The sequence below is a fragment of the Benincasa hispida genome, chromosome 3 (assembly GCF_027475165.1).
Source record: "Benincasa hispida cultivar pf3 chromosome 3, pf3_genome.v1.1, whole genome shotgun sequence".
Lineage (NCBI taxonomy): Eukaryota > Viridiplantae > Streptophyta > Magnoliopsida > Cucurbitales > Cucurbitaceae > Benincasa > Benincasa hispida.
Window position 1 is genome coordinate 18,416,463 of NC_143480.1, and position 25,225 is coordinate 18,441,687.

Consider the following 25,225-nt stretch of genomic DNA (forward strand, 5'->3'; position numbering starts at 1 on the left):
AACCAATCAACGGTACAATGACCCTTTAAAAATTGCTCGTAAGTACAACTGGGTCAAAATTACCATTTTGCCCATGTCTATATCTAACTCCTTAAGTACTACTGATCCCTCTAATGTACAATAAGTCATAGTTCAACTATGACCAAACCCCTCTCGGGTCAGGAGAGGATGTGACGCCATATTATTCAAGTCCCGGAATCAATCCTTAAGTAAGCAATTTTTCTACTTACTCTAACTATAGAGAATGAGTGAATTCCTTCTTGTGTAGTTGCGTTCCCAGCTCCCCAATCAAACGAATCCTCAAAATGGTAGACATATGAGGCGACACTGATCACTCTCACCCATGCAAATCAAAGAACCGACTTCATAGGCAAAAGTTCACAACTCAATTAGGATTCAAGTCAAATTCAGGTCAAGTCAACTATAGTCATCATGGTGAAATGTAAGTGTCTTCTATCAACAGTGTTATATAGTGAGACTAGTCATTTCATGGTCCGATCTTATACAAACTATTTGTATAGAATACCCTCGCTCACATGATCATTTGTAGCACTTTACAACAATTGTAACATCTACAAAGTGGGTCGTATTCGTAGTGTCACTGACAGTCGGTTTTTTGGGGTGTCGTTTAATCCCAAGAGCCTAAGGGTCAAAAGAAAATGTGTATACCGAACTATTCCTATAACTACTAAAACATAGTAACAGTGGTAAGTTCGAGTCGATCCACAGGGAAGCGCGATTTGTTTTGTTAAGCCAATTTTCTAACTAGAGCAGTAAATGGAGGGTTTTGGTATGGATGAGATAAATGCGAGAAATTGAAATAAAAGGGTAAATGTAATCAAGGATAGGGGCCTATCTAATTTCTTGAGCAAGAGAGAGTTTCCTATACAATTTCTATCATGGAAATCAATAATTAAACAAACATTCTATTCTATGCACGCACGACTACTAAATCGATTCGACTTAATTAATCTCTATAAAGACCGACAATTAATTAAATAAAAATCAATCAAGTACCCTAATTATTAATTAAGGTTGGAAAGACCATACCCTAATTAAACTATATGTTCTTAATTCTACTGGGTTCTTAGCGATCATATAAAATTAAAAATCATATGCATTAAGAATGAGGATTAATCGTGTTGATTAAACGTCAAGAAAATCCTTTTTCAATTAACCAATTTATTCTTCAAATCTAGATTAAACATGAAATACTAAAATCCAATATCAGCCTATAAATCTAATCATTCACATTTAATCTTTTGTTATCGGGGTAAATTCAAGCATAAACGAACTCAAGGAAACGTGCAAGCTTGAAATTAACTAGCAGAGACATGCAATATGATAGGGTCGTCAGTCCAACGCACAAATGCAAATCTAATTACACCAAGATTCAAAGAAAAATATAGAATTGAAGAACATCAAATTTAATCACAGAATTCTTAAGAAATTAGACATAAGATTCTTGCTCAAAGAAATTAGATATAAATTACCTCTTAATTCACAGACAAATCCAAGACAAACAACCGATCCATTGATTACAACCCAAAATAAAAAGGAAAAACACTAACCTAAAGATACTAAAAATTGAAGGGAAAAGAAGAAGAATGAAGATCAACCTTGGCCTCCATCAATTCAGCCCCAAAAGTTAGCATTTTTTTTACCTAAAGACGAAGAGAGGTATTTATAAAAATATCATAGTGTTTGCAAACTTTGGAGCGTTGCAACACAACACATTCTGCCTTATAGCATTGGACTAGCGTCGGACGAGCATTGTAATGCTGGCATTGGGCAAGCGTTGCAACTCTGTGACAGTGGAATTTTTGTAATTTCCTCTCATTTGAAGCCTGAATGCTGAAATCAACTCCAGATTGCTTCAAATTAACCCCATTCTTCACTAAATCGCCAATCCAACCTCATGGTTGCTCAGAACCTACAAAATAAGACAATAAACACGTAAAATCCAGCTCAAATTAAACAAGAAAATATAGCTCTTTTTTAGAGCTATCAGACACCAGGATAAGATACCTAGCTTTATCCATCTACTACAGACCGTTTAGGTTATCTATTAAACATGATCCACCTATATGTCTCCACATACATGTTTAAGTTACAGAAGACAATAGTGGATTTGAGTTTATTGGTTTTATGGGTTAATGCTACTAAGTGTTAAATAAAATACTAATTATTTTATTAAAGAAATAAATTGTTTGTATATTACAATTACAAACTCCAATACCCACGAGATTTAGGGCATCAACTCCAATAATATAAGCATGGCATATAAAAGAAAATATCTTATAAACTATTTCATAAAGTTTAATACAATCAATATAATATGACAATCCAATAACAATCTGAAAATAATCAATATAAGATAATGATGTAGTAATAAAATAGAAACCACATAGTAACCTGATGGCAATCACTATAAGACAACGATGTAGTAATCAAACATAAATCAAATAGTAATTACTTACAGTGAAACTTCATGATTCTATTGGAGTTAATGTCCTAAATCGAGTGTATCTTGTAGTTTGTAAAGATAATTTATATATCTAATAAAATAAGAGGTATTTTATTAATGTTTAGATTTTATTAAATCAATCCAATAAATTAAGATCCAAGGTTATTTTATGAAACTTAAACATGTATATCACATACAGTTGGATCACGTTTAAGTGATAACCTAAACGGTCTGTAGTAGATGGATAAGACTAGATACCTTATCGTGGTGACACTACGAATATGGTCTGCTTTGTAGATGTTACAATTGTTGTAAAGTGCTACAAATGATTTGATCCTGATCGTTCATGTGGAGTCATGCACGCAGTGGTATTCTATGCAAAGAGTTAGTATCAGACCAGACTGTGAAATTAATAGTCTCTTTATATAACACCGTTGCTAGAAGAAACTTATATTTTACTAGGATAACCATAGATGACTTGATCTTGATCCTGAGTGAGTTGTCAACTTCTGTCTATGAGGGAAATCCTTTGATTTGTGTGAGAGTGGTTATTAGTCGACTCAACAAGTTTACCATTTTGGGGACTTGTTCGAATAGGAAGTTGGGAACACAACTACACAAGATGGAATTCACTCTTTTCCCCACCTTATGGAAAGTAGATAAATTAATCCCTTAATAGTTGATTTCGGGTCTTGAATATTGAGGTCTCAACCTCTCACTGGCTCAAGAGATGGTAGTTTATAGTTGGACTATAAACTGTTTGTTCATTAGAGGGATCAATGGTATTTAAAGAGATAGATGTAGACCACACATCCAAGGGTAAAAAGGTATTTTGACTCAACTATAGTTATGAGCAATTTGTGAAGGGTCGACTCACTATTAATTGGTTATATCCATGGACACAGAAATAAAGCTACAATACGAAGAGTGCACTTATCGGTCTTTAATGGAGTGACTAGTAGTTAATGAAAATTGATTAATTTAATTAAAGAGTTCAATTAATTGATCTTATATCATTGGAGCTTCTAATCCGTAGGTCAATAAGATCACTTTGTTAGCTCACTAAAGGATATATAAGAGAAATGATTTAAATTTTTAAATCAATTGCATATTAATGAGATTAATATAATATGGTTAATTGTAGATGCGTTCTATAATTAAGAGAGAAAAATATTTGAATAAGATTCAAATATTATAGAGATGTATACATATAAATATGTGGTGATTATATGTTGATTAATTTTATATTAAATATGATTTAATATAGTTGTTTAATTGATAAATTAATGGTTAATTAATTAATTTTTTAGAAGTAGAGATAAATAAACATGTGATGTTTATTTATTTATTTATTAATTATATATATTAAATTGGATTTAATATATATGGTTGTTTAATTATTGGACTAATTAAATAAAAGTTATTTAATTAAATCATAATTAGAATAGGAATAGGAAAGACTAGGAGAAGGGGGTCAATCTTCTCTCTATAGGTCTTCATGACCCATGTTTATGACACGGTTGAATTAGGAATTCTGAATCCTAGTCTCCTACTACTTTTCTCAAAATCTCTTTTCTCTTCTCTATTACTTCTTCTTCCTTTTCCAAGTCTTGGAGACCACACATCCATATTTTGGATCTTAGAGAATAACAAGGTTTCACTTATGGTGGTGTCCTTTGATCAATTCTTGGGATCCTAGAGAATAACAAGGTTTCACTTACAGTGGTGTCCTTTGATCATTGAAGAGACGTCATGGAGAAGACGCAGAGGGAATCGTGAAGAATTTAGGAATCTACAAAGGTAAGGTTTAGCTCTACCATCTTTTCTTCTCTTAAAAGCATGCTAATTTTGATTGTTTATCCATTATGTTATTATTTTTATATTGTATTTTGTTTATGTAAAATCGAAAGTAAAACTGTAAGGCGATCACACGCTTTCGCTTAGGATTTGATCCCTTCAGATTCATCAGCTGGATTTCTCATCACTCCTTTAGTCCAACTAGTCAAAATACTCTTCAAAGAGAGTGTTGATTTACTTCTATAATAAAACTACTATTGAAGTAACTCTCAGATTGCATCAAGCAGTGAAGCTATGGGTAAATTTTTACCATTTTTTAACACTGAATTTAAACTCTCGGAAATATTAGTTGTTACCATTTGATATCTTCTTTGCTTATAGTACACACAAGCTCATCTCTCATACCCAACATTCCTAATATGTTCTCTAGTAGATGGGTATATTAATTCTATCCATCTCATATACAACTTAAAATCATCTATTATATATGATTTTGCACACTGCAAAATTTCTATTATAGAATCTTTGAATAAAAACTTTATATTGTTCAAGAAACGTTCCATACAAACACAATACTGAGCCAATGGAAACATACTTAAAACAAAATTTGAAATGTTTATCCACATATTGGAAACAATAAATGATTCCTCCCAATCTCCAAAAAAAAAACCTTTAACTTCTCCAAAAACCACATCCAAGAGGCATCATTTTCTGAAATTACTATATTGTGAATCTGCTATAATGAAAGCAAAAGGCACTAGAAGAAATTTGGGCTTTAATGTCGGTTTTAAACCGACATTAAAGATAGTGTTATTAAAGCCCTTTAATGTCAGTTTTAACTTGATATTAAAGGGCTTCAATAATACCAATAATACAGCCTTAAATGCCAATTGCAACCGACATTAAAGGTCTTGACATTGAAGATCTTTAATGTCGGTTGCAACCGACATTAAAGGTCTTTAGTGAGTAAAGGTCTTTAATGTCTGTTGCAACCGACATTAAAGCCTGTTTTTTTTAATTCATAACCAACATTGAAGCTCGAATCTGTCCTTTTTTAAAAAAAAAAATCGTTGTCGAATCCATTTTTTTGGTCAAATAAGTTAAAAATGACATTATATGTCTCGTGTTGGGTCAGGAAATGTCTGTGTTTTATATTAAAAGTATAAAAAAATTTGCATGGCGAGCGCATCAATATTTGTCTTCCACCTATGAATTTATCCACAAACAAGATTCAATATTCCCAATCCATTACATATACTCATCAATATTTGTCTTCCACCTATGAATTTATCCACCAAAATTTGCAAAACAATACCAGAACCAGACTTTCATAGAATACAGCTTACATCAAAGCCATCATTTCTCTCATTCACAAATATCAATTAGTACTAATTCCATGAATAAACAAGAATCACAATACCATGAATACAATTTTCAATAATAAACAGATCATGTCTTCCACCTATGAATTTATCCATAAACAAGAATCACAATACCAGAACCAGACTTTCATAGAATACTTACACCAAGCCATCATTTCTCTCTTTCACAAATATCATATTAGTACTAATTCCATTCACAAAGATCATGGTTAAATAAATTTGCGTTCATTCTAAGCTAGCATTTACATTCTATTGAGACAAAAAAACAAGAATTACATCCTTACACAAATCGGCCAACAAAACTTACCCATTGGGTCTGAATTACGTCGATCTCTCCTTACGTATATGCATCTTTTGTATTGAACTACAAAAAAGAAAAAAAAAAGATAAATTCAACTTAAGTTTACGTCCATTTATTAAATTAAAGCTAGTACTATATAAAAAAATAAATAATTTACGTACGAGGCTAGCATATTCAACTAAAAAGTTTTACATTATCTATATAACTAAAAAGTAAAAAACCCCCTAAAGCAACACCAAAACTTCAAGCATCTAAAAAGCACACCAATGGATACAAGACTTCAATCAAATGAAACCACAAAAAACATCTCCAACTAAAAGATGCTATCGAGGGTCAATCCTAGATAATGAAGAATTTGATTCAAATTGACGAAGAAGCACAATAAATGGTTAAACAAGAGGTAACAAAAGATTCGACAATGATAATGAAGAATTAACCTAACCCACAATGCATGAATAACCCACAAACTACCATAGTGCAACCGGATTCATTTAGACAAATAATGCTTAAATATAAACTATCAAAGGATGCCTAAGAAGTTTTACTACCATAAACCAACCAAACCATAAACTACCAAAGGATGCCTAAGAATCTATTACAAAACTTTAGAACAAATAGACTTTTAAGATAAGCATCTTATAAATATTACCTTGTACTTGTTATTAATATTGTTATGAAGTCCTTTTTGTGTTTGGTGCATCTTCTCCACTTGTCAACCTTCTTAAAACATGTCCAATGCAATCTTCCTATCTTCCTTCCAAATCCTTTAGAATCAAAATTTAGCCTTACACATCAAACTTGAACCTAACAAAATGAAAAACTTCACTCAAAGTCATTTCATTATTACTCAAATGAGTTAGCTCCCAAATTCTAATTCGACTAGTTTTCAAAAGAATCTTACTCTGAAATAGTTTCGTATTTACTCGCAAAGGCTAAGAAGAGACTATTTTGAAAAAAAATAATCGCCTTGTCAAGAGAGAAGAAAAAAAGAAGATAAGAAAACAAGTAACTTATCTTCTATATGGTTCAATCACCATAATATTGCTCATTTCTCTTGTATATCCTGTTCAAATGAAAAAAAAGTATAACAACAATTAGTAACCTATCTACTATCAAGATAATTTTGATCATAAACAGAATTGATCCTCATAGATTTAGCTAGTTTATCTAGTTGCAGTTTAACGCTCAAAGCATAAGAATATTATATTTTTCACAAAGGGACTTGAGTAAACAACAAAGTACCTTCTTGAGTTGGTTTTAGTAACTCACTTCTTTTCCAACCCCAGAAGAATAACAATTGTAAGCATAAAAAAATACCTTTTTGAACTGAGACATCTGCATCCCATGTGTTGCAGCACACTGACTCTCTCATGATTGTGTTCCATGCTTGATTATGACATCCCGTTCTTCCTCAAGTATATTGAAAAGTGTTAAAACAGTAACTATTTAAAGTGAAACTGATATTTTATCTTACTTTTATCTCTCAACAAAATTGTAAACATCCTATATATAAAATATCTAAAAGAGAAATCAATGAGTTAGACGAATTTATCTCTAATATTTTTCCCTTTCTACTTCTCAAGAAATCTCAGCTCTTCTCGTGGACGTAGGCACCTCTTGCAAAACCATGTTAAAATCTTGTTGTCTACTTCTCATCCCTCACCTTGCATGCGTAAATCTGCATTATAAGTCTTTTGATCTTAAAAAAATCGCCATTATTGCTTAGCATTAAGAGCTCACAAAAATTGTACTTCAAGAACACATACATCAATAAGTAAATTTAGCTTACAATGTACTTCAAATCTCAAAAGTTATCACAAAAACTGCCATAGTGCATGAATAACCCACAAACTATCATAGTGCAACCCACAAACTCAAGCACCTTGAATCAAATCTAAACTACAAATAAATAGTACACATGAGTCATAAATGGGTGTTATATTCTAATCCAATATGGTCAAAAGAGAAATAAGCACACTAGAACTTCTCAAACAGGAATTTCCATATCATTAGAATCACTTGAAAACACTTAGAAGCTAAGCTTAAAACTGCAAGCATTCAAAAATACACTTACCAGGAACAATTTTTACGTGAATCCCTTGTTGTTGTAAGAAATCCATCTCCTCCACACCCCTTCCAAACACCTAAAAAACATACAAACAAATAAATAAAAGAAAATGAGGTGGTTGTAAGATGGTTACCATGAACTTGAAAGAAAGTGGTAGAAAGATACAAAGATGTTGGATCAAAACTCATTCTTGAAGAACAAACAACCTGATATCTTATTACCCATTTTTATAGTTTTATTCAAATTTTAATTAAAGTTGGTTTTAGTCATGTGCGAAGTTACCAACCTAGCCAGAGATTATCAATTAAAAGCATAAGCTTCAAAAAACTAGTAAATAAAATGAGCAACCTGCTTAAGTATTACTTACTTACAGTAGAAACATTTCTCTAGGCATCATTGCATCTTCAGGAGTATGGCCAATGCCTTCCAACTTAATCACTTCTAGAAACCAAGGACAGGAAAACGTACTTGGTATTATTAACTGCAAGAAAGAGGCCAATGGCCTTAAGAGATATAATTCATTGCAATATGTTTACTTACCTCTTCATTGAAAGCGTGGTTGTAGCGCTTCGGCGGAGACACGCAGATTTGATAGAGACAAGCGAATGACGATGGAACGAGCAGCAGGTCTGGTGGAGACACGCAAACGATGACGGAACGAGCAGTAGATCCAGCAGAGACACGCGAACGACGACAAAACGAACAGCAGATCGCGTGGTGAAAACAAACCGATCCGCTGAAATTTTTTGCATATCTTAGACTTGAAAACAATGCCTTCCATGTCTCTTCCAAAGGTGTCTTAAATATTGAAGAAGAAACAACAAAATATGACATTATTTTCATAATCTTTCTTTCTCAGTTCATACACAAGAAGAAAAAATAGGAAATAACCAATTTAAACATATTCGTCCAAGAAAAACAGATAGATCTCAAGAGTTGATATCAATAGATATAGTCAATTACATATCTCCAGCTCTTCTAACTCCATATAAACCATCTTTCTTAGTTTTATACTTTGTAATAACTTGAGATTCTCACTTCTTTCCAAATATATTCTCCTCAATAAACCAAATACAAACAACAACCTCCATTCTAAAAGAAAGGAAAGAAAGCAAAGCGATCCCGAGACGTACCTTACAATACCCGTCGACAAAAACCAGATGAGGTCGATTAGGCAACCCAACGACTCTCAAAGCCAGATAAGCACTATACCAATCTATAATAGTGTGAAAAAGAATTGCATACTCAAACCTCATCATCAAAAGCACAGGCTCCCCGATCCACTGTAAATGGAGCCTTTGATTCAGAAACCATTTAGAATAATTTTAATGAAGAAAAAGACAATAATGTTCACTCAAACTCAGGATAAAGAAGATCAGGTCCAAATGAAATTAGATTACTTAAAAACTGATTATTCAAAACATATTATATATTATTAATGTCAGTCCAGATTAGAGAACGAAAAGACAGAGTCAAGCCAAAATGTTTGTTATAGTTACTAAATTTGCACTCTCTTACTAAGAAATCTCTATTTAGACTCATTATCCATGTGCTGAGAAAATACTAATTAATTCCACCTTCCTAAAATGTTGATTATGAACCCAGTTATATATATATATATATATCCCAAATCACAAAAACCCATAAAATTTAATATTCTTGAACCAAACATGGAAATTCAATAGCTAATACTCTAATCTGAAAATTGGACTTCCATCAGTTTTCAAATTAAAAAATTGCAGAAATGGAAGAACGGCAGTTCCAAAATCCAACACAAAAAATATATGTTGATTATGAAGTTAGTAAATGAAATCTCAAATCACAAAAACCCATAAAACTCCATATTCTTTAGTTTAAATATGGATAATAAAAAAAAACTAATACTCTAATCTGAAAATGGGACCTTCAAAAAATAACAAAAATGGAAGAACAAATGCTCCAAAACCCAACATAACAAACAAAAGTTGATTCTGAGGTCAATAACAAAATCCCATGAAATTTTATATTCAAATGCATAAATGGAAGAACAAAAAGCTCCAGAAACCCATAAAAACTTGTATTCTACTTCTTTGCATTCAAAATTACTCCCAGAAACAACTCGAAACGATCCAAACAATGCGTGCATAATGTGCCTCTGAACTTCCCCTTCCGACACGAACCGATCAAGAAGCTCTCGAGACGATCAACAACTCGAAACGATCCAAAAGCACCGCTATGAAATTCTGACAACTCCATCTCTTCCTTTCTTCCGATCAACTCTTCAATCTGCTCGCCTCCTCTGGACATGTAAATCCTCTCCGGCCACATTCGCACTCCCCCCCCCCCCCCCCGTATGAAGCTCTCGAGAGTTTCACTATACTAGCACCGGAACCATCCGACGAGTTTTCTGGCGAGTTTAGGTTTGAAAAGATCTACACGGTGGGTGAAGCCATTGCCGAAATAGGTCTCACAGGAATGGGGAGGGATAGGGGAGTGAGACCAAGGGAGATAAGAAGGTAAGATGGGTCAGGGCTTAGAAGAATGTGGGTTTTCCGAGAAGGGGAAGCGTTTTTCAAAAGTGTGATTTTAATGAGGGGAAGTAGGAGAGGAGGTTTTGGAGTGAGAAGTGAAGTAAATGCAGAGAGTTAGAGTGTTGAAAGCGAAGAGAATGAATGAGATCTTGAGTAATAAAGCTTGGGTTTTGGCGTTCAGAGAGGGAAATGTAAAAAATGTGGGGGAGGGGGGGGAATAGAAAGTTAGAGGAAAAAGTGAAGCGGGTCTTTAATGTTGGTTTAAAACCGACATTAAAGGTACCCCTACAATGTCGGTTTAAAACCAACATTAAAGATCCGCTTTTTGAAAGAAAAAAAAAAACCGATATTATACATCTGATTTCACTTTTTCCAACCAACATTAAAGCCCAAAATTCTTGTAGTGAGGAAAAATATCATTATTAATGTCCATCGTTAAGGCAGTCAATAACATTCCAGCAAATTTACACTTTAAAAATATCCTATCAACAAAAATATTTGGTCTATAGTATGTTCAACATTCAATTGATGACCCCATAGCCGTGAAACAATATTTGAAATGATCTTTCGAATCTAATTCATATTCAGTAAATGACTCTACGGAAAAAAAAATAAAGTAGAAAAAATAAAGAACTTAATATATAGGTGCATGCATAAGCTCTACATTGATATACTAAGTAATAGGCTAATAGGTATATTAATCAACTGATTACTATAAAACTGATCAATGACATACCAAAGTAAATAAAAGAAACCAAATATGGATTCATTTCTTTTAACTTCAAAAAGAACTTGGGAATCAAGGTATAAGAATCACCAACATCTCCTTTCAACATCTTGATAATTGATTATTTTGCCCTCCAAGCTTTATAATAACTAACAACAACCCAATAATTCATTTGCATGTGATGTATTATACCTTTTGGTGTTGAATATTTATACTATATCTAAAATTTTCAACCATATAATGACTAATAAATTGTGAAGATGCCTGCCTGTGAGAAGCACAAACCATCAAAGAGCAATTATGTTCACCAATGTACTTTCAATTCATCAACAATTCACCACTCTTATATTGTGATGCTCTGACAAACCATTGGCAACCATCTTGAGTACATTTCAACTCAACATATTATAAACTCAAAACTATTCTTTACAGCTATGAACTGAAATGACTTCAACAAAATTTCTTTACTAGCAAACAAGCCTTCTTCTTCAAAGACAATCTAGAAGACATATTGTTAATACGAAAATCTATAATATATATATATATATATATATATATATATATATATATATATATATATATATATATTTCAAAATTATTCTCAATTACAGAAGAAGGAGAAACAACTGAAACCTCTAAAAGCATATTCACAGCATGAGCAACTAAAGGATATTCCATAAATTCATCCTTAACCACAATAATATGCATTGTTATCTTCAACAATCTTAGCAACATGTTAAACTTCAGTACTACCTAAGTTTAATAAAACTGAAAGTTCAATACATGACTGAAGTTTAAGTTCCTTCCATATGAAGTTAACAAAATATTCAAAAAACATCGCTTCCTCAACTAAAACTCAAATAATTTTGTAACCTACATAGGATTGTCAAACATCCCGTTGACCATTATGGAAAACGGTTGTTGAAAGTTTAACCATAGCTACAAAATGCTGCAAAAAAAAAAAAAAAAACTAATAATAATAATAAGATATAACTCAAAATGGTAATTTGATAGAAATAAGATATCATTCCATTGTATTATTTGATTGCCATCAGAAAGTAATCACATGAAAATCAAATATAAATCAGATAACAAACACAATGATATAACTTATATTGATATATTCGTAAATAATACAAAAGATAGTCATCACATGACTATTAAATAACAATCAAATAGAAATCACTAACTACTAAGTAGTAAATAAAAACCAGATGCTAATAAAAAAAAATACAAACTATGTATTATCAAATAGAAATCAGATAGCAATCATAGAATAAGATATAATGATATTCTTCTCTGCTTTTGAAAAAAAAAAAAAAAAAAAAACATCACAAACATAGAAGGTAGAATAAACTTCTTGTGCTTCAAGAAATCGTAAAAAAAATATATTAAAAAAACTGAAACAATCCTATAAAACAAAAATAACTAAGAATTAATCAAATTAAAGGTTGGAGTTCATCTAACGAAGCTCAGAATTCCACAAAAACAAAATAACAGCTAACAGAATAGTGATGATATAGAAAAAAAATAAGAAAGTAAAGAATCCACAAATTTGAGATATTGAGAAATTTGAAAACAAACCATCCACAAATTCGAATTTCTTGAGTTTGTTTTCGAGAAAAAAAAACTTCCACAAATGGATTGAGAAATTAGAAATAAAAACCTTAGAAATTCAAAATCAAAACGTAATCGAAATCTGAGAAATTCGAAAACGAACCTAAAAAATTCGGAATCAAAACGTAATCAAAATCAATTGAGTACGATTTTTAGGGTTGGTTGTTGCAGAAACCATCCATAAATTCGAATTTTTCGAGTTTATTTTTTAAAAAAAAAAACTCCACAAATCGACTGAGAAATTAGAAATCAAAACCCCGGAGAAAGTTGAATGCGAAATTCAAAAAAACGGGAGAAAGTTGAATGCGAAATTCAAAATCGGCTGAGAAATTGAATGCGATTTTTAGAACTGATTGTTGCAGAAGTTGAATGTTGATGAAGGAGGGAAAATGCGGGAGGAGAGAATTTCACCCAATTAGGATTTGAAAAATATAGTTTGTGAGGGTACTTTTGGAATAAAGAAAAAAGTCACACAAGAAAACGCAATCTGAATATTTTGTTTATATTTTTATTTTTTTTGTTATATTTGTAATTTTTTTTTAAAAAAAAATGATGATATGAATACTAAGGTATATGTTAAAAAGCTACCTTATGCAATTTTTTTTCTTTCATTAATAAAAGGAATTATTATTATATTTATAATTTTATACGATAAAGTATATCATTAATTCATGGGTTTTTGCATGTGTCATATTATATTATGTAGCAGCGTGTACTATTATTTAGGTTAAATAAAATATGATTTCAAAAGCCTCTTTAATATAGTTTTTAAAAAGTTGAATTCAAAATCTTAGTCTGTGAAGCTCTCTCTAATTTTTTACCTAAATTATGTAAATGTTGCCTCTAGTGAAACAAAATTGGTCCTTAAACTTATTGACTCATAGGATTTTCCACTTCGAATGGACAATAGCAGCATCAAATTTAGTTTCTCATATAAGTAATATACTATGATAAGATTGTTTAGTTTAGAAATTTGTCAACATGCTTTATTGATGGTTGAATATTGAAATGTTTATCCATGTGAATATATCACATTTATACAATGTGATATATTAGTGTTTCAAAATTTTTAAATTCTTAAGAAACAGTTTTAAGAAAGTATTACGTTCACATTGAAATAACATGAATTAACTAACTTTCAATTTGTTTAAATATTTATTACAAATTCAATTGTATCTAAATATATTTTTTCATTATTTTATACATATTGTTATAAAATTAATTTGATATATTTTTTTTTATATTCTCAATGTTTTCAAATTTTCATATAGAAATACATAAAAATAGCTTGTTATACTTAAAATAAGTTAACAAACACCCTGATTTATTTTGTAATTAAGCTTTAATTTATTTTGTAATTAAGCTTTAATTTATGTTAGACTATTTGGATAAATTGAAATATGAGATTTATGTATTTGGCTAAGTTAAAATCTAATTTAATTATTTAGAATTAATTAAGTTTTATTTTGGCTTGCATTTTGAGATTTGATTATCTATGGTGATAATTCAATTTGTTTGATGGAGGTTTTAAAAGAAAATATATTTGGAAGAAGAATGGAGAATTTGGAATTTAAAAAGGAAAAGGAAAGGGGTTTTAAGTATATTTATATTTACATGTGGGAAAGAAAAAAGAAAAAAAAAAAAAAAAAAAAGAGAAAAGGAATTAGAATTTTTTTTTCCTCTCTCTCTCCAGCCGTGTGACCCACCCAGCAGTTCGCGCACAACTGCCTAGCCTAAGCAGCCACTCATTCAATCGTCGTTCCGGTCGGCCACCGTTGAGTTCGCAGACCACCACTGCCTATTCTTACAAAATCTTGAGTTTGGGTAAGAGTTGGTTTATTTTGGGCAAGAATTGGGTTTTTCAGGATTTTTGGGGTGTCACTTTGTGTTGGAAGCAATTTTGGTTAATACCCATTGTGTGGACTTCCAGTATTAGGATTTTGGAAGATTTTAGGGCGTTGCATTCTTTTTGACGAAAAATCTTTGGAGTTAGGTAAGTTTTGTTATTGGTTGGTTATCCTTTGGACTTAAACCCCAGGGAAATATTTAATCTTGAACTCACTTTCTAGACCATAGTTGCTAAACTAAACTTGTGGTTAATGTCATAGGATTGATTTGAGTTTTATCCAAGGGTTATTAAGGAGTTATTTGCGCTAACTTTTGAGATCAAGTTGAGGTAAGTGGTACTATTATGAGTATTATGAGCATGTTTGAATTTCTAATCAGTACTGAAATTATGCATGTGATGCATGAATAGACCAATAGGGCAATTTACCGTCTCGCCTTGACGCCTGTTTTATTTCAGAGGACCGACGAGTCTAGTTTAATGTTTGGCGGTGTGCCTACGGGCCACTAGACATACGTGAGTCGACAGGTTTACGTTCATGTTATTTTTCATGTTTGACGGTGTGCTTACAGGCCGCTAGACATGCGTGAGTCGACAGGTTCACGCTCATGTTATTTTTCATGTTTAACGGTATACTTATGGGCCGCTAGACATACGTGAGTTGACAGGTTCACGTTCATGTTATTTTCATGTTTGACAGTATGCCTACGGGCCGCTAGACATGCGTGAATCGACAGGTTCACATTCATGTTATTTTTCATGTTTGACGGTGTGCCTACGGGCCGCTAGACATGCGTGTCAAGGCAAGACAATACGCCTTTTGGTTTCTTTTCATCATCTAAAACCGATGTAGTTGTTTGAGCCACGGGCCATCATTCTCTGCTCGTGGATGCATAGCCTAATCCAGGTAATGGGATCACTTACTGAGTATTTTATACTTAACCTTTATCTTTATGGCAAGGTTACTCGGGCGACTGACAAGAGGAATCCATGACAGTGCCAAAGGAACTAGAATCGCTTCCGCATTTGAACCTTTATGTTTTCTCACGTTTTATCTTGTTATATTTATTATTTTTCTTTATTATTTACTTCATGTTAAAGGGTACCCGGGTCGAACGATTTAAGATCTTGAAATAATGGCAGAATAGTTTCTTATACACTTAAGCAGTCCAAAATCAGGATATTTTATTTTATTGTCCTCAATGTGAATATTTATGCATGCATGCAGTAACGATTCCCTTCTTAGTAGTCCTAGGAAGTGGGGGTGTTACAGCTGGTATCAAATCCTGAGTTTTGGGTTCTATAGACTAACTTATTATATAAGTCTAGGTTGTTCCTTTTGGCCTATAACGGATTCTTTGCCGTTGTCAGATATGTCCCTTATGAAAAATATCTAGAATAATATGCACCCGAGTATATAGCATTTATGATTGCATTTGATGTGTTTTGCTGGTAAGGAAAGTAGCTAGGGGTGGTTGTGAACAACTGTCAGGAAATGATTCATGTTAGGGGAAGAGGCAGTCATAGGGTTACCGGAAGGGGGCGCATTCCCGAAGAGCAGAATCCGACAGTTCAGGATCAAGATCCTCATGATGAGGATCCACAAATTCAAGATGCACAAGTTCAGGACCCTTCGATACCAGAGGATTCCTTGTCGTCGAGAGACCCCCCAGGGTCAGGTTGGTAGCGAACTGTAACTGGCATAAGCTAAACAATGATGCAAGCATGGATAGAATGCAATGATGCCATACAATGCTTAAGATGCGGTGATTCTAAATAGGCTTATGGATTGTGATGAATGATGGATCATTCAAGCTCATGTTACCATAAACTCAATGACTTGGAATGGGAATGGAATGTGGATGTTGTGTTATGCTTATTCAGACACACTTTATTTATGCGATACTACTTCTAGATATGCATTATTTATGAGAATATTGTAGTATACTATGTGTTGTCACAAGTTTCCTTGCGTTGAAACCAAGTATAATTCCACCGCAAGTTTCTCGGTGTGATCCGAGGTCGAACACAGGGATTGTTTTAGGTTAAATGTGTTATATTTGTGATATATGCGACCGAGGGTTTTTCAAATTAATAAAAGTTGTGTGTACAAGTATTTAAAAATGTGATAAAGTAAATTGTGCAGAAAAGTAAAGATAAGCAAGAAAAATGCAATAATAAAATAAATTGCGATAAAAGTAAAGTGCGATAAAATAAACCTAAGCTATGATGATACAAGATACACAGGTTACATGATACAAGATACCGAGGTTGAGACTGACTGTGAAGAATATACAAAGATCGTGTTATGTGGTGGAAAGGCTTATGTGCAAAGCAGAAAGAGAAAGGATAATTAATATAAATATCGCAAGTTCCTTAATTGCATTAAAGACATAAGTACGGTTCCGCTTTCCCTTGGCGTATACCTTTCGATGATCGGCCGCATTCCTACATCTCTGTGGTGAAATAGGGACGAACGTAATGAACGCAAGGTTGCTTCCATCTCTGGAAGTACTTCTTGCTTTAGTTAACGCATTCTTCTAACCTTCTCTCGACAGATCAGAATAACATCTTCACTTCTACTCTCACAGGTGAAGATGTCGTCTAGCATGCTTTAGCTAAACATCTTTATTTCTTGGCACAGATTAAGTTACTTGTTTAATTCATATTAATCACCAAGGGATTAAGAAAACGTCGTGGAGAAAGCGATTAATGAAGGAACGGAAATAGACAAAAATGTGGAAATGAGAATGATCATGACAATTAACTATAAATTCAAGCGTCCGATACATGGTTGTGAATGATTTAGACTAAAAAGATGAAGTACAATTGATGAATAAGAGTTAGAAACAAATACAGAAGAGTGTCAACGTCTTGACACCGATCTAGATGGAGAGGTTGCTTGCCGGCGTAGATGGATTGAACGGAAGGATGAGCTTCCTTCTCAGGCTTGCTCAACTAGTAGAGTTGATCTAGGTACAGAGCTTCACGGCGGGGATTTGGAATGATTCGCCCTGAGACTCACCTCTCGGTCTTGTCTTTTTTCTTCCTGGATCTTCTCCGATCAGCACTTAAATCAGCCTCTCTCTCAATAGGCTCGTATCAATTATCCCCCGTATCAAGTATATCTTTCGTGAATTCTTTGAGGGTATTTATAGATGAAAGCTTTAACTCTCTGACTTGTGGTCCCCACTTTATTATTATGGAAATTCTGAAAATGGTGGAATAAATATTCCTTCTGTTATGCAATCAGTCCGTTGAAAATACACAACGGTTAGTTGTACACGTGTCAAAATCCTCCGCGATTGCATTGCTCATTTGCATCTTTCGATCGTGTGCTCACATGTGGTGTTGTTTTTTATTACTGCATAAGGTTGAGAAGTTCAGCTCTGGATCGATTGTCGCATGCGCCGTTATTGCATTGATCGTCTATTCATTCTTGAATGATGGGCGCAATGCAACATAGATGCGTTAATCTTTTTCTCTTGAGCCATGAACGCACAGGTGACCAGATTTCCTGCAAAACATACTTGAAATATTCTTTTCTACCATCTTGATGGTGTCAGTAGGTGTATTGACGGCAATTTATAATTATTGTATTTCTTAGCTAATTTTCATACAATCGACGCATATTTTCTCTCTTTTGGCCGTAATATTTGAATAAGGCAGCATAAATAACTTGTATTTCTACAAGCTATCACGAACCCAGACACGAAGTAGAGCCCAGCACACGGTCACGCCACCACAGACGCAGGCCACCCCAGTCATTCCATTAGAGTTTACCGATTGGGCAACCACTATTGGGGAAGCAGTTACATCAACTGTGTTGAGTAAAGTAAAGGACATGCTAGATGAACGGCTGGGCCAATTTGCCCAATTCCAACAAACACCAGATGAACGGCTGGGCCAATTTGCCCAATTCCAACAAACACCACCACCACAAGATCAGATGCTACAAGTCTAGACTTAGAACATGGTCCAAAACCAAAGATGTTAGGCCTTTCGTGGAGGCCAAGCATTTGCGAGATTTCAGGAAGTACAACCCCAGCACCTTCAGTGGGTCACTAAAGAACCCTACCAATGCAGAGTTATGAATATCCACGATTGAAACGATCTTTCATTATATGAAATGCTCAGAAGATCAGAAAGTGCAATGTGTCATTTTCATACTTACCGACAAAGCACAAATTTGGTGGCAGTCGGCAGAAAGAATGTTGGGTGTGGGAGGGGAACCGGTGACATGGGAGCAGTTCAAGAAGTGCTTTTACGCGAAGTACTTCTCTGCCAACTTGAGGTACAATAAGCAGAAGAAGTTCTTGGTGTTGAGGTAGGGACACAGATCAGGGGAGGAGTATGATCAGGAGTTTGACACCCTGTCCCGTTTCGCCCCTGAGTTGGTCACCACGGAAGCTATGAGGGCAGAAAGGTTCGTTCAAGGCCTAAAGAACTGTATACGAAGTATTTTGCGAGCCTTCAAACCAACCACTCATGTTGAGGCACTTCGCTTGGCAGTTGAGGTGGACCCACAGTTAGGAGATGAGCATTCACTGGCATTTGGGGCAGGACCTTGCTCAGATCAAAAGAGGAAGGCAGATCAGAAGGCTTTCGAGCCTCACCCCCATCAGAAGATTCAAAGCTCAGACAGACCGCTTCGACACTTTAAGTAGCAAGCTACCGAGGTAGGAATGGTAGAAAGAAATCGGCTGGTGTGTAGCTCGTGTGGAAGATGCCACTGGGGACGATGTTTGGCAGGCACCGGGGTTTGTTTTCATTGCAAGCAGGAGAGGCACTCGATAGATAGATGCCCTATTAGAAGCACGTTCGTTACAAGAATCAGTTTGTAGGCCATGAACAGAGGAGTTCGGGTAGGCCTTAGCATCAACAAGGTCGTGTTTACTCAACCACCCGGTAAGAGGCCGAGAAAGCAGGCACTATTGTGACAAGTACGCTCTCAATCTTGGGACACTTTGCGCTGGTATTGTTTGATTCTAGTTCATCCCATTCGTTTATATCATCGTTATTTGTTAAGCATGCCATGTTAGAATTAGAGCCCTTTCACTATATGTTGTTGGTATCCACTTCGTCTGGAGAAATTATGTTAGCAAAAGAGAAGATAAAAGCATGTCAGATTGAAGTAGCGAGTCATACACTGGATGTGACTTTAATAGTATTAGACATGTGAGATTTTGATGTGATTTTGGGCATGGATTGGCTTGCTGATAATCATGCTAGTATAGACTGCTCTTGCAAGGAGGTGATTTTTAACCCTCCCACGGGAGCCAGCTTTAAATTTAAAGGGGTGGGGACCATGGTCCTGCCCAAAGTGATTTCTGACATGAAAGCCCAGATGTTGCTTAACCAAGGTATCTGAAGTATCTTGGCTAGTGTCATTGACACTATAGAGCCTGAGGTCTCCTTGACTTCAGAGTCAGTGGTACGAGACTACCCATATGTCTTTCCAGAGGATCTCCCAGGTCTGCCACCGCATCGGTAGATAGACATTGCTATCGAGTTAGAGCTAAGCATGACTTCTATCTCGAAAGCTTCGTACAGAATGGCTCCAGCAGAACTGAAGGAGCTTAAGGTTCAGTTGCAAGAATTGTTGGATAAGGGTTTCATACGCCCTAGTGTGTCCCCTTGGGGTGCGCACTTTTTGTGAAAAAGAAAGATGAGTCATTACGGCTTTGCATTGACTACAGGGAATTAAATAAGGTGACTATAAAAAACAAGTATCCGGTTCCTAGGATTGACGACTTGTTTGACCAGTTGCAGGGTGCTACAGTATTTTCTAAGATTGATCTTCGGTCAGGATATCATCAGTTGAGGATAAAGGACAGTGATATTCCTAAGACAACTTTTCGTTCGAGGTATAGGCATTATGAGTTCATCGTGATATCATTTGGGTTGAATGCTCCTGCAGTATTCATAGACCTGATGAATAGGGTGTTTAAGGAATTTCTTGACACCTTTATGATAGCCTTCATAGATGACATTTTGGTTTATTCCAAGACAGAGGCGAAATACAAGGAGCATTTACGAAAGGTTTTAGAGACCTTAAGGGCGCAAAAGTTACATGCTAAGTTTTCCAAGTGCGAGTTTTGGCTAAAACATGTGTCCTTTCTAAGGCATGTGGTATCTAGGGAAGGTGTATCTGTTGACCCCGCAAAGATCGAGACAGTCACGAGTTGGCCTCTCCAACCACAGTCGAAGAGGTACGCAGTTTCTTGGGGTTAGAGGGCTATTATCATCGTTTGGTGAATGACTTTTCCCGTATAGCCACCCCTCTGACCCAGTTGAGCAGAAAATGAGCTTCCTTTATTTGGAGTAAGGCTTGTGAGGATAGTTTTCAGGATCTCAAGCAAAGATTTGTTACTGCTTCAGTTCTCACTGTACCGGATGAAACAGGAGGTTTTGTTATTTATAGTGACGCCTCCAAGAGAGGTTTAGGGTGCATATTGATGTAGCAAGGTAAGGTAGTTGTTTATGCCTCTCGTCAGTTAAAGAACCATGAACTGAACTATCCCACACATGATTTGGAATTGGCAGCCGTGGTTTTTGCTTTAAAAATATGGAGGCACCACTTGTATGGCAAGAAGATACAGATACTTCTTCACTCGGAAGGATTTAAACATGAGGCAGCATAGGTGGTTGGAGCTAGTGAAGAACTATGATTGTGAGATTCTGTACCACCCAGGGAAGGAAAATGTAGTGGCAGATGCTCTAAGTAGAAAGGTAGCCCATTCAGCAGCCCTTATCACCAGATAGATCCGGTTATGTAAGGATCTTAAGCAGATCGAGATAGCAGTGGTGGTAGGGGAGATCTCTGCGCAGTTAGCACAATTATCGGTACAACTAAATTTGAGTTAGATAATCATTGATGCTCAATGCAGTGATCCTTATTTGGTTGAGGTAGCACAACAGGTGAAGGCAGGGCAGGGTGGTGAGTTCTCCTTATCCGCAGATAATGGTCTTACTTTTCGGAGACGCTTATGTATACTAATAGACGGTGACCTCAAGAACGATCTGTTATGGGAGGCTCATAACTCCTCATTTTCGATACATCCTAGCAGTACCAAAATGTACCAGGACCTAAACGTTGTTACTGGTGGAATAACATGAAAGTGGAGATAGCAGAGTTTGTCAGTAAGTGCTTGGTGTGTCAGCAAGTAAAGGCCCCAAGACAAAAGCCAGCAGGCTTGTTGCAACCTTTGAGCGTACCAGAATGGAAGTGAGATAATGTCTCGATGGACTTCATTGTGGGTTTGCCGCGAACTGCGAAGGGTTTTACAATAATTTGGGTTATAGTGGACAGACTCACCAAGTTGGCATATTTCATTCCAAGGAAGCCTACATATTCAGTGAATAGGTGGGCACAGTTGTATATGGAAGAAGTGGTAAGATTTCACGAGGTACCAGTGTCCATCGTGTTTGATAGGGACCCTCGATTTACCTTCAGCTTTTGGAAGAGCCTTCAGGCAGCATTGGGTACTCGTTTGGGTTTCAGTACGGATTTTCACCCACAAATTGACGGTCAAACTGAGCGTTTAAACTAGACTGGAGGATATGTTACGTGCTTGTGCGTTAGAGTTTGCAGGAAGTTAGGACTCTCACCTGCATTTGATATAGTTTACCTATAATAATAGTTATCAGGTAACCATTGTCATGACGCCATTTGAGGCCTTTTATAGGAAGAGTTGTAGGTCACCCTTATGCTGGGATGAGGTTGGTGAATGAAAATTACTAGGACCTGAGTTAGTACAAACCACAAACGGTGCAATACAGAAGATTAGGGCCCGAATGTTGACGGGTCAAAGTAGGCAGAAGAGTTACGCTAATGTTAGGCGTAAAGATCTGGAGTTTAAGGTAGGTGAAAAGGTATTTCTGAAAGTGGCACCTATGAAGGGGGTGTTGAGATTTGGCAGGAAGGGTAAGTTGAACCCTCGGTTCATCAGGCCATTTAAGATCCTAGAACGGGTTGGTTCTATAGCTTACCGGTTGGCCTTGCCCCCATCCCTTTCTACGGTTCACAATGTTTTTCATGTTTCCATGTTGAGGAAGTACATAACAAACTCATCTCATGTTGTGGATTATGAGCCTTTGCATTTGAATGAGAACCTGAGCTACGAAGAGGAGCCCACTCAAATCTTGGCTAGGGAAGTGAAAGTTTTGCGCAACAAGGAGATAGCTTTGGTAAAGGTCATCAGTTCGAGGAAGCAACGTGGGAGCGCGAGGACGACGTGAGGGCGCATTATCCCGAGCTTTTTCAGGATTAAAACTTTCAAGGACGAAAGTTTCTTAAGGGAGGTAGAATGTAACACTCCGATTTATTTTTTAATTAAGCTTTAATTTATTTTGTAATTAAATTTTAATTTATGTTGGACTACTTGATAAATTGGAATATGAGATTTATATATTTGGCTAAGCTAAAATATAATATAATTATTTGGAACTAATTAAGTTTTATTTTGACTTGCATTTGGAGATTCGATTATCTATGGAGATAATTCAATTTATTTGATGGAGGTTTTAAAAGAAAAATATATTTTGGAAGAGGAATGGAGAATCTGGAATTTAAAAAGGAAAAGGAAAGGGGTTTTAAGTATATTTATATTTACATATGGGAAAGGAAAAAAAAAAAGAATTAGAATATTTTTTTCTTCTCTCTCTCCTCGGTCGTGCGCCCCCCTTCATTTTTCGTTTTCGTTTTTCTTTTTCTTCAAGAACTGTGGCCCTAGCCGCCACCTAGCTTCACCATCACCGCCAGCCCAGTCGAGCATCTCCACGGTTGTGCGTTGCCAGTTGCCGTCGCCGTCCTCTAGCTGCACCTCGCCGCTAGAGTCTTCGCCGAACGCCGCTGCCATTCCGCCACCGTGAGCTTCGACGATTCCAACCGATTTCGAGTCACCGTGAACCGAAGTCGCTAGCCACGCGATATGTCCTTCACGCGGTTTAGAGTCAAGTCGTTCCCCGCCGATAGCCTCTCGCCAGCAGTTCGCGCACGGTCACCCTAACCTCCGATCGAAGCAGTCGCTCGTTTCAGTCGGCGCTGGACTGAGTTCCGTCGTCGTTCCGTTCAGCCACCGTTGAGTTCGTCGACCGCCACTGCCTATTCTTGCAAAATCTTAGAGTTTGAGTATGAGTTGGTTTATTTTGGGCAAGAATTGGGTTTTTCAAGATTTTTGGGGTGTCACTTTGTGTTAGAAGCAATTTTGGTTAATACTCATTGTGTGGAATTTGAGGATTAGGATTTTGGAAGATTTTGGGGCTTTGCTATCAAGGAAGAGACCATTATTTTCAACTGTAAGTTTTTGGAGTTGAGTAAGTTTTGTGTAGGTTGATTGGTTATCCTTTGGACTTAGACCGGATTTATTTAATCTTGGATTCACTTTCTAGGCCATAGTTACTAAACTAAACGGTTAATGTCACAGGATTGATTTGAGTTTTATCCAAGGATTGATTTGAGTTTTATCCAAGGATTATTAAGGTATTATTTGTGCGGACTTTTGAGATCAACCTAGATTAGATTTATAAAGTTAATTAATGGACTTTAGAAGCATGATTTTATCATTGTGATATACTTGTTGCATGACAATTATGAGTATTATGAGCATGTTTGAATTTCTAATCAGTATTGAAATTATGTATGTGATACATAAATAGACTAATAAGGCAGTTAACCATCTCGCCTCTTTTATTTTAGAGGACCGCGGGTCTAGTTTCATGTTTGACGGTGTGCCTACAGACCGTTAGACATATGTGAGTCGACATGTTCACGTTCATGTTATTTTTCATGTTTGACGGTATGTCTACGGGCCGCTAGACATGCGTGTCAAGACAAGACAGAACGTCTTTTGGTTTCTTTTCATCATCTAAAATCGATGTAGTTATTTGAGCCACGGGTCATCATTCTCTGTTCATGGATGCATAGCTTGATCCCGATAATGGGATCATTTACTGAGTATTTTATACTTAACCTTTATCTTTATTTTTTTTCAGGTAAGGGCAAGGATACTCGTGCGACTGACAAAAGAAATGTCAGCTAAAGGAACTAGAATAGCTTCCGCATTTGAATCTTTATATTTTCTCACGTTTTATCTTGTTATATTTTATTTTATTTTATTTTATTGTCCTCAATGTGAATATTTATGCATGCAGTAACAATTCCCTTCTTAGTAGTCTTAGGAAGTGTGCTTGTTACAAAAAAAAACTCTAAATCTCATCTTATTCATCTTCTTCACTTAGCCAACTTTTTTCACATGTTTCCTGCTTTTGTTTCTACTTTAAACATGATTTTCAACAATAATATTTTGAGATTGATTGTGTTTAAAGTTAGCTTTCAAGATTCTATGAACAAAATGGTCACATGGAATGAAGATGATGAAACTCTATACAACTGGTTTGGTGTCAAACACAATCATATTTCTAATAGTCGCATCGTTATGAAGTTGCAATTCCTTTAAACACTAACTTGCTAACTATTTGACCGGTACAATCAACTTTGCTCTTTCTC

The 25,225-nt window shown here is 35.4% G+C and overlaps 1 protein-coding gene, 1 long non-coding RNA gene and 1 pseudogene across 2 annotated transcripts; 2 read left to right on the top strand and 1 right to left on the bottom strand.

Moving 5' to 3' along the window:
* Positions 1-6,957: 6,957 nt before the first annotated feature.
* LOC120073467 (beta-1,2-xylosyltransferase-like) lies at positions 6,958-11,361 on the bottom strand (annotated as a pseudogene).
* An 11,151-nt stretch (positions 11,362-22,512) lies between these two features.
* Positions 22,513-22,956, top strand: LOC150037084 (uncharacterized). The gene has a single exon (XM_090311872.1). The coding sequence runs from the start codon at positions 22,513-22,515 to the stop codon at positions 22,954-22,956; it is 444 nt and encodes a 147-aa protein (XP_090167998.1).
* A 387-nt stretch (positions 22,957-23,343) lies between these two features.
* On the top strand, positions 23,344-24,967 carry LOC120074426 (uncharacterized). The gene is made up of 2 exons (XR_016528652.1): positions 23,344-24,015; positions 24,712-24,967. It is a non-coding gene; the product is annotated as an uncharacterized LOC120074426 (long non-coding RNA).
* The last annotated feature ends 258 nt before the right edge of the window (positions 24,968-25,225 follow it).

Excerpts from the sequence above, each read along its gene's own strand:
- LOC150037084 (XM_090311872.1), top strand. The coding sequence starts at position 22,513 with ATGTTGACGGGTCAAAGTAGGCAGAAGAGTTACGCTAATGTTAGGCGT.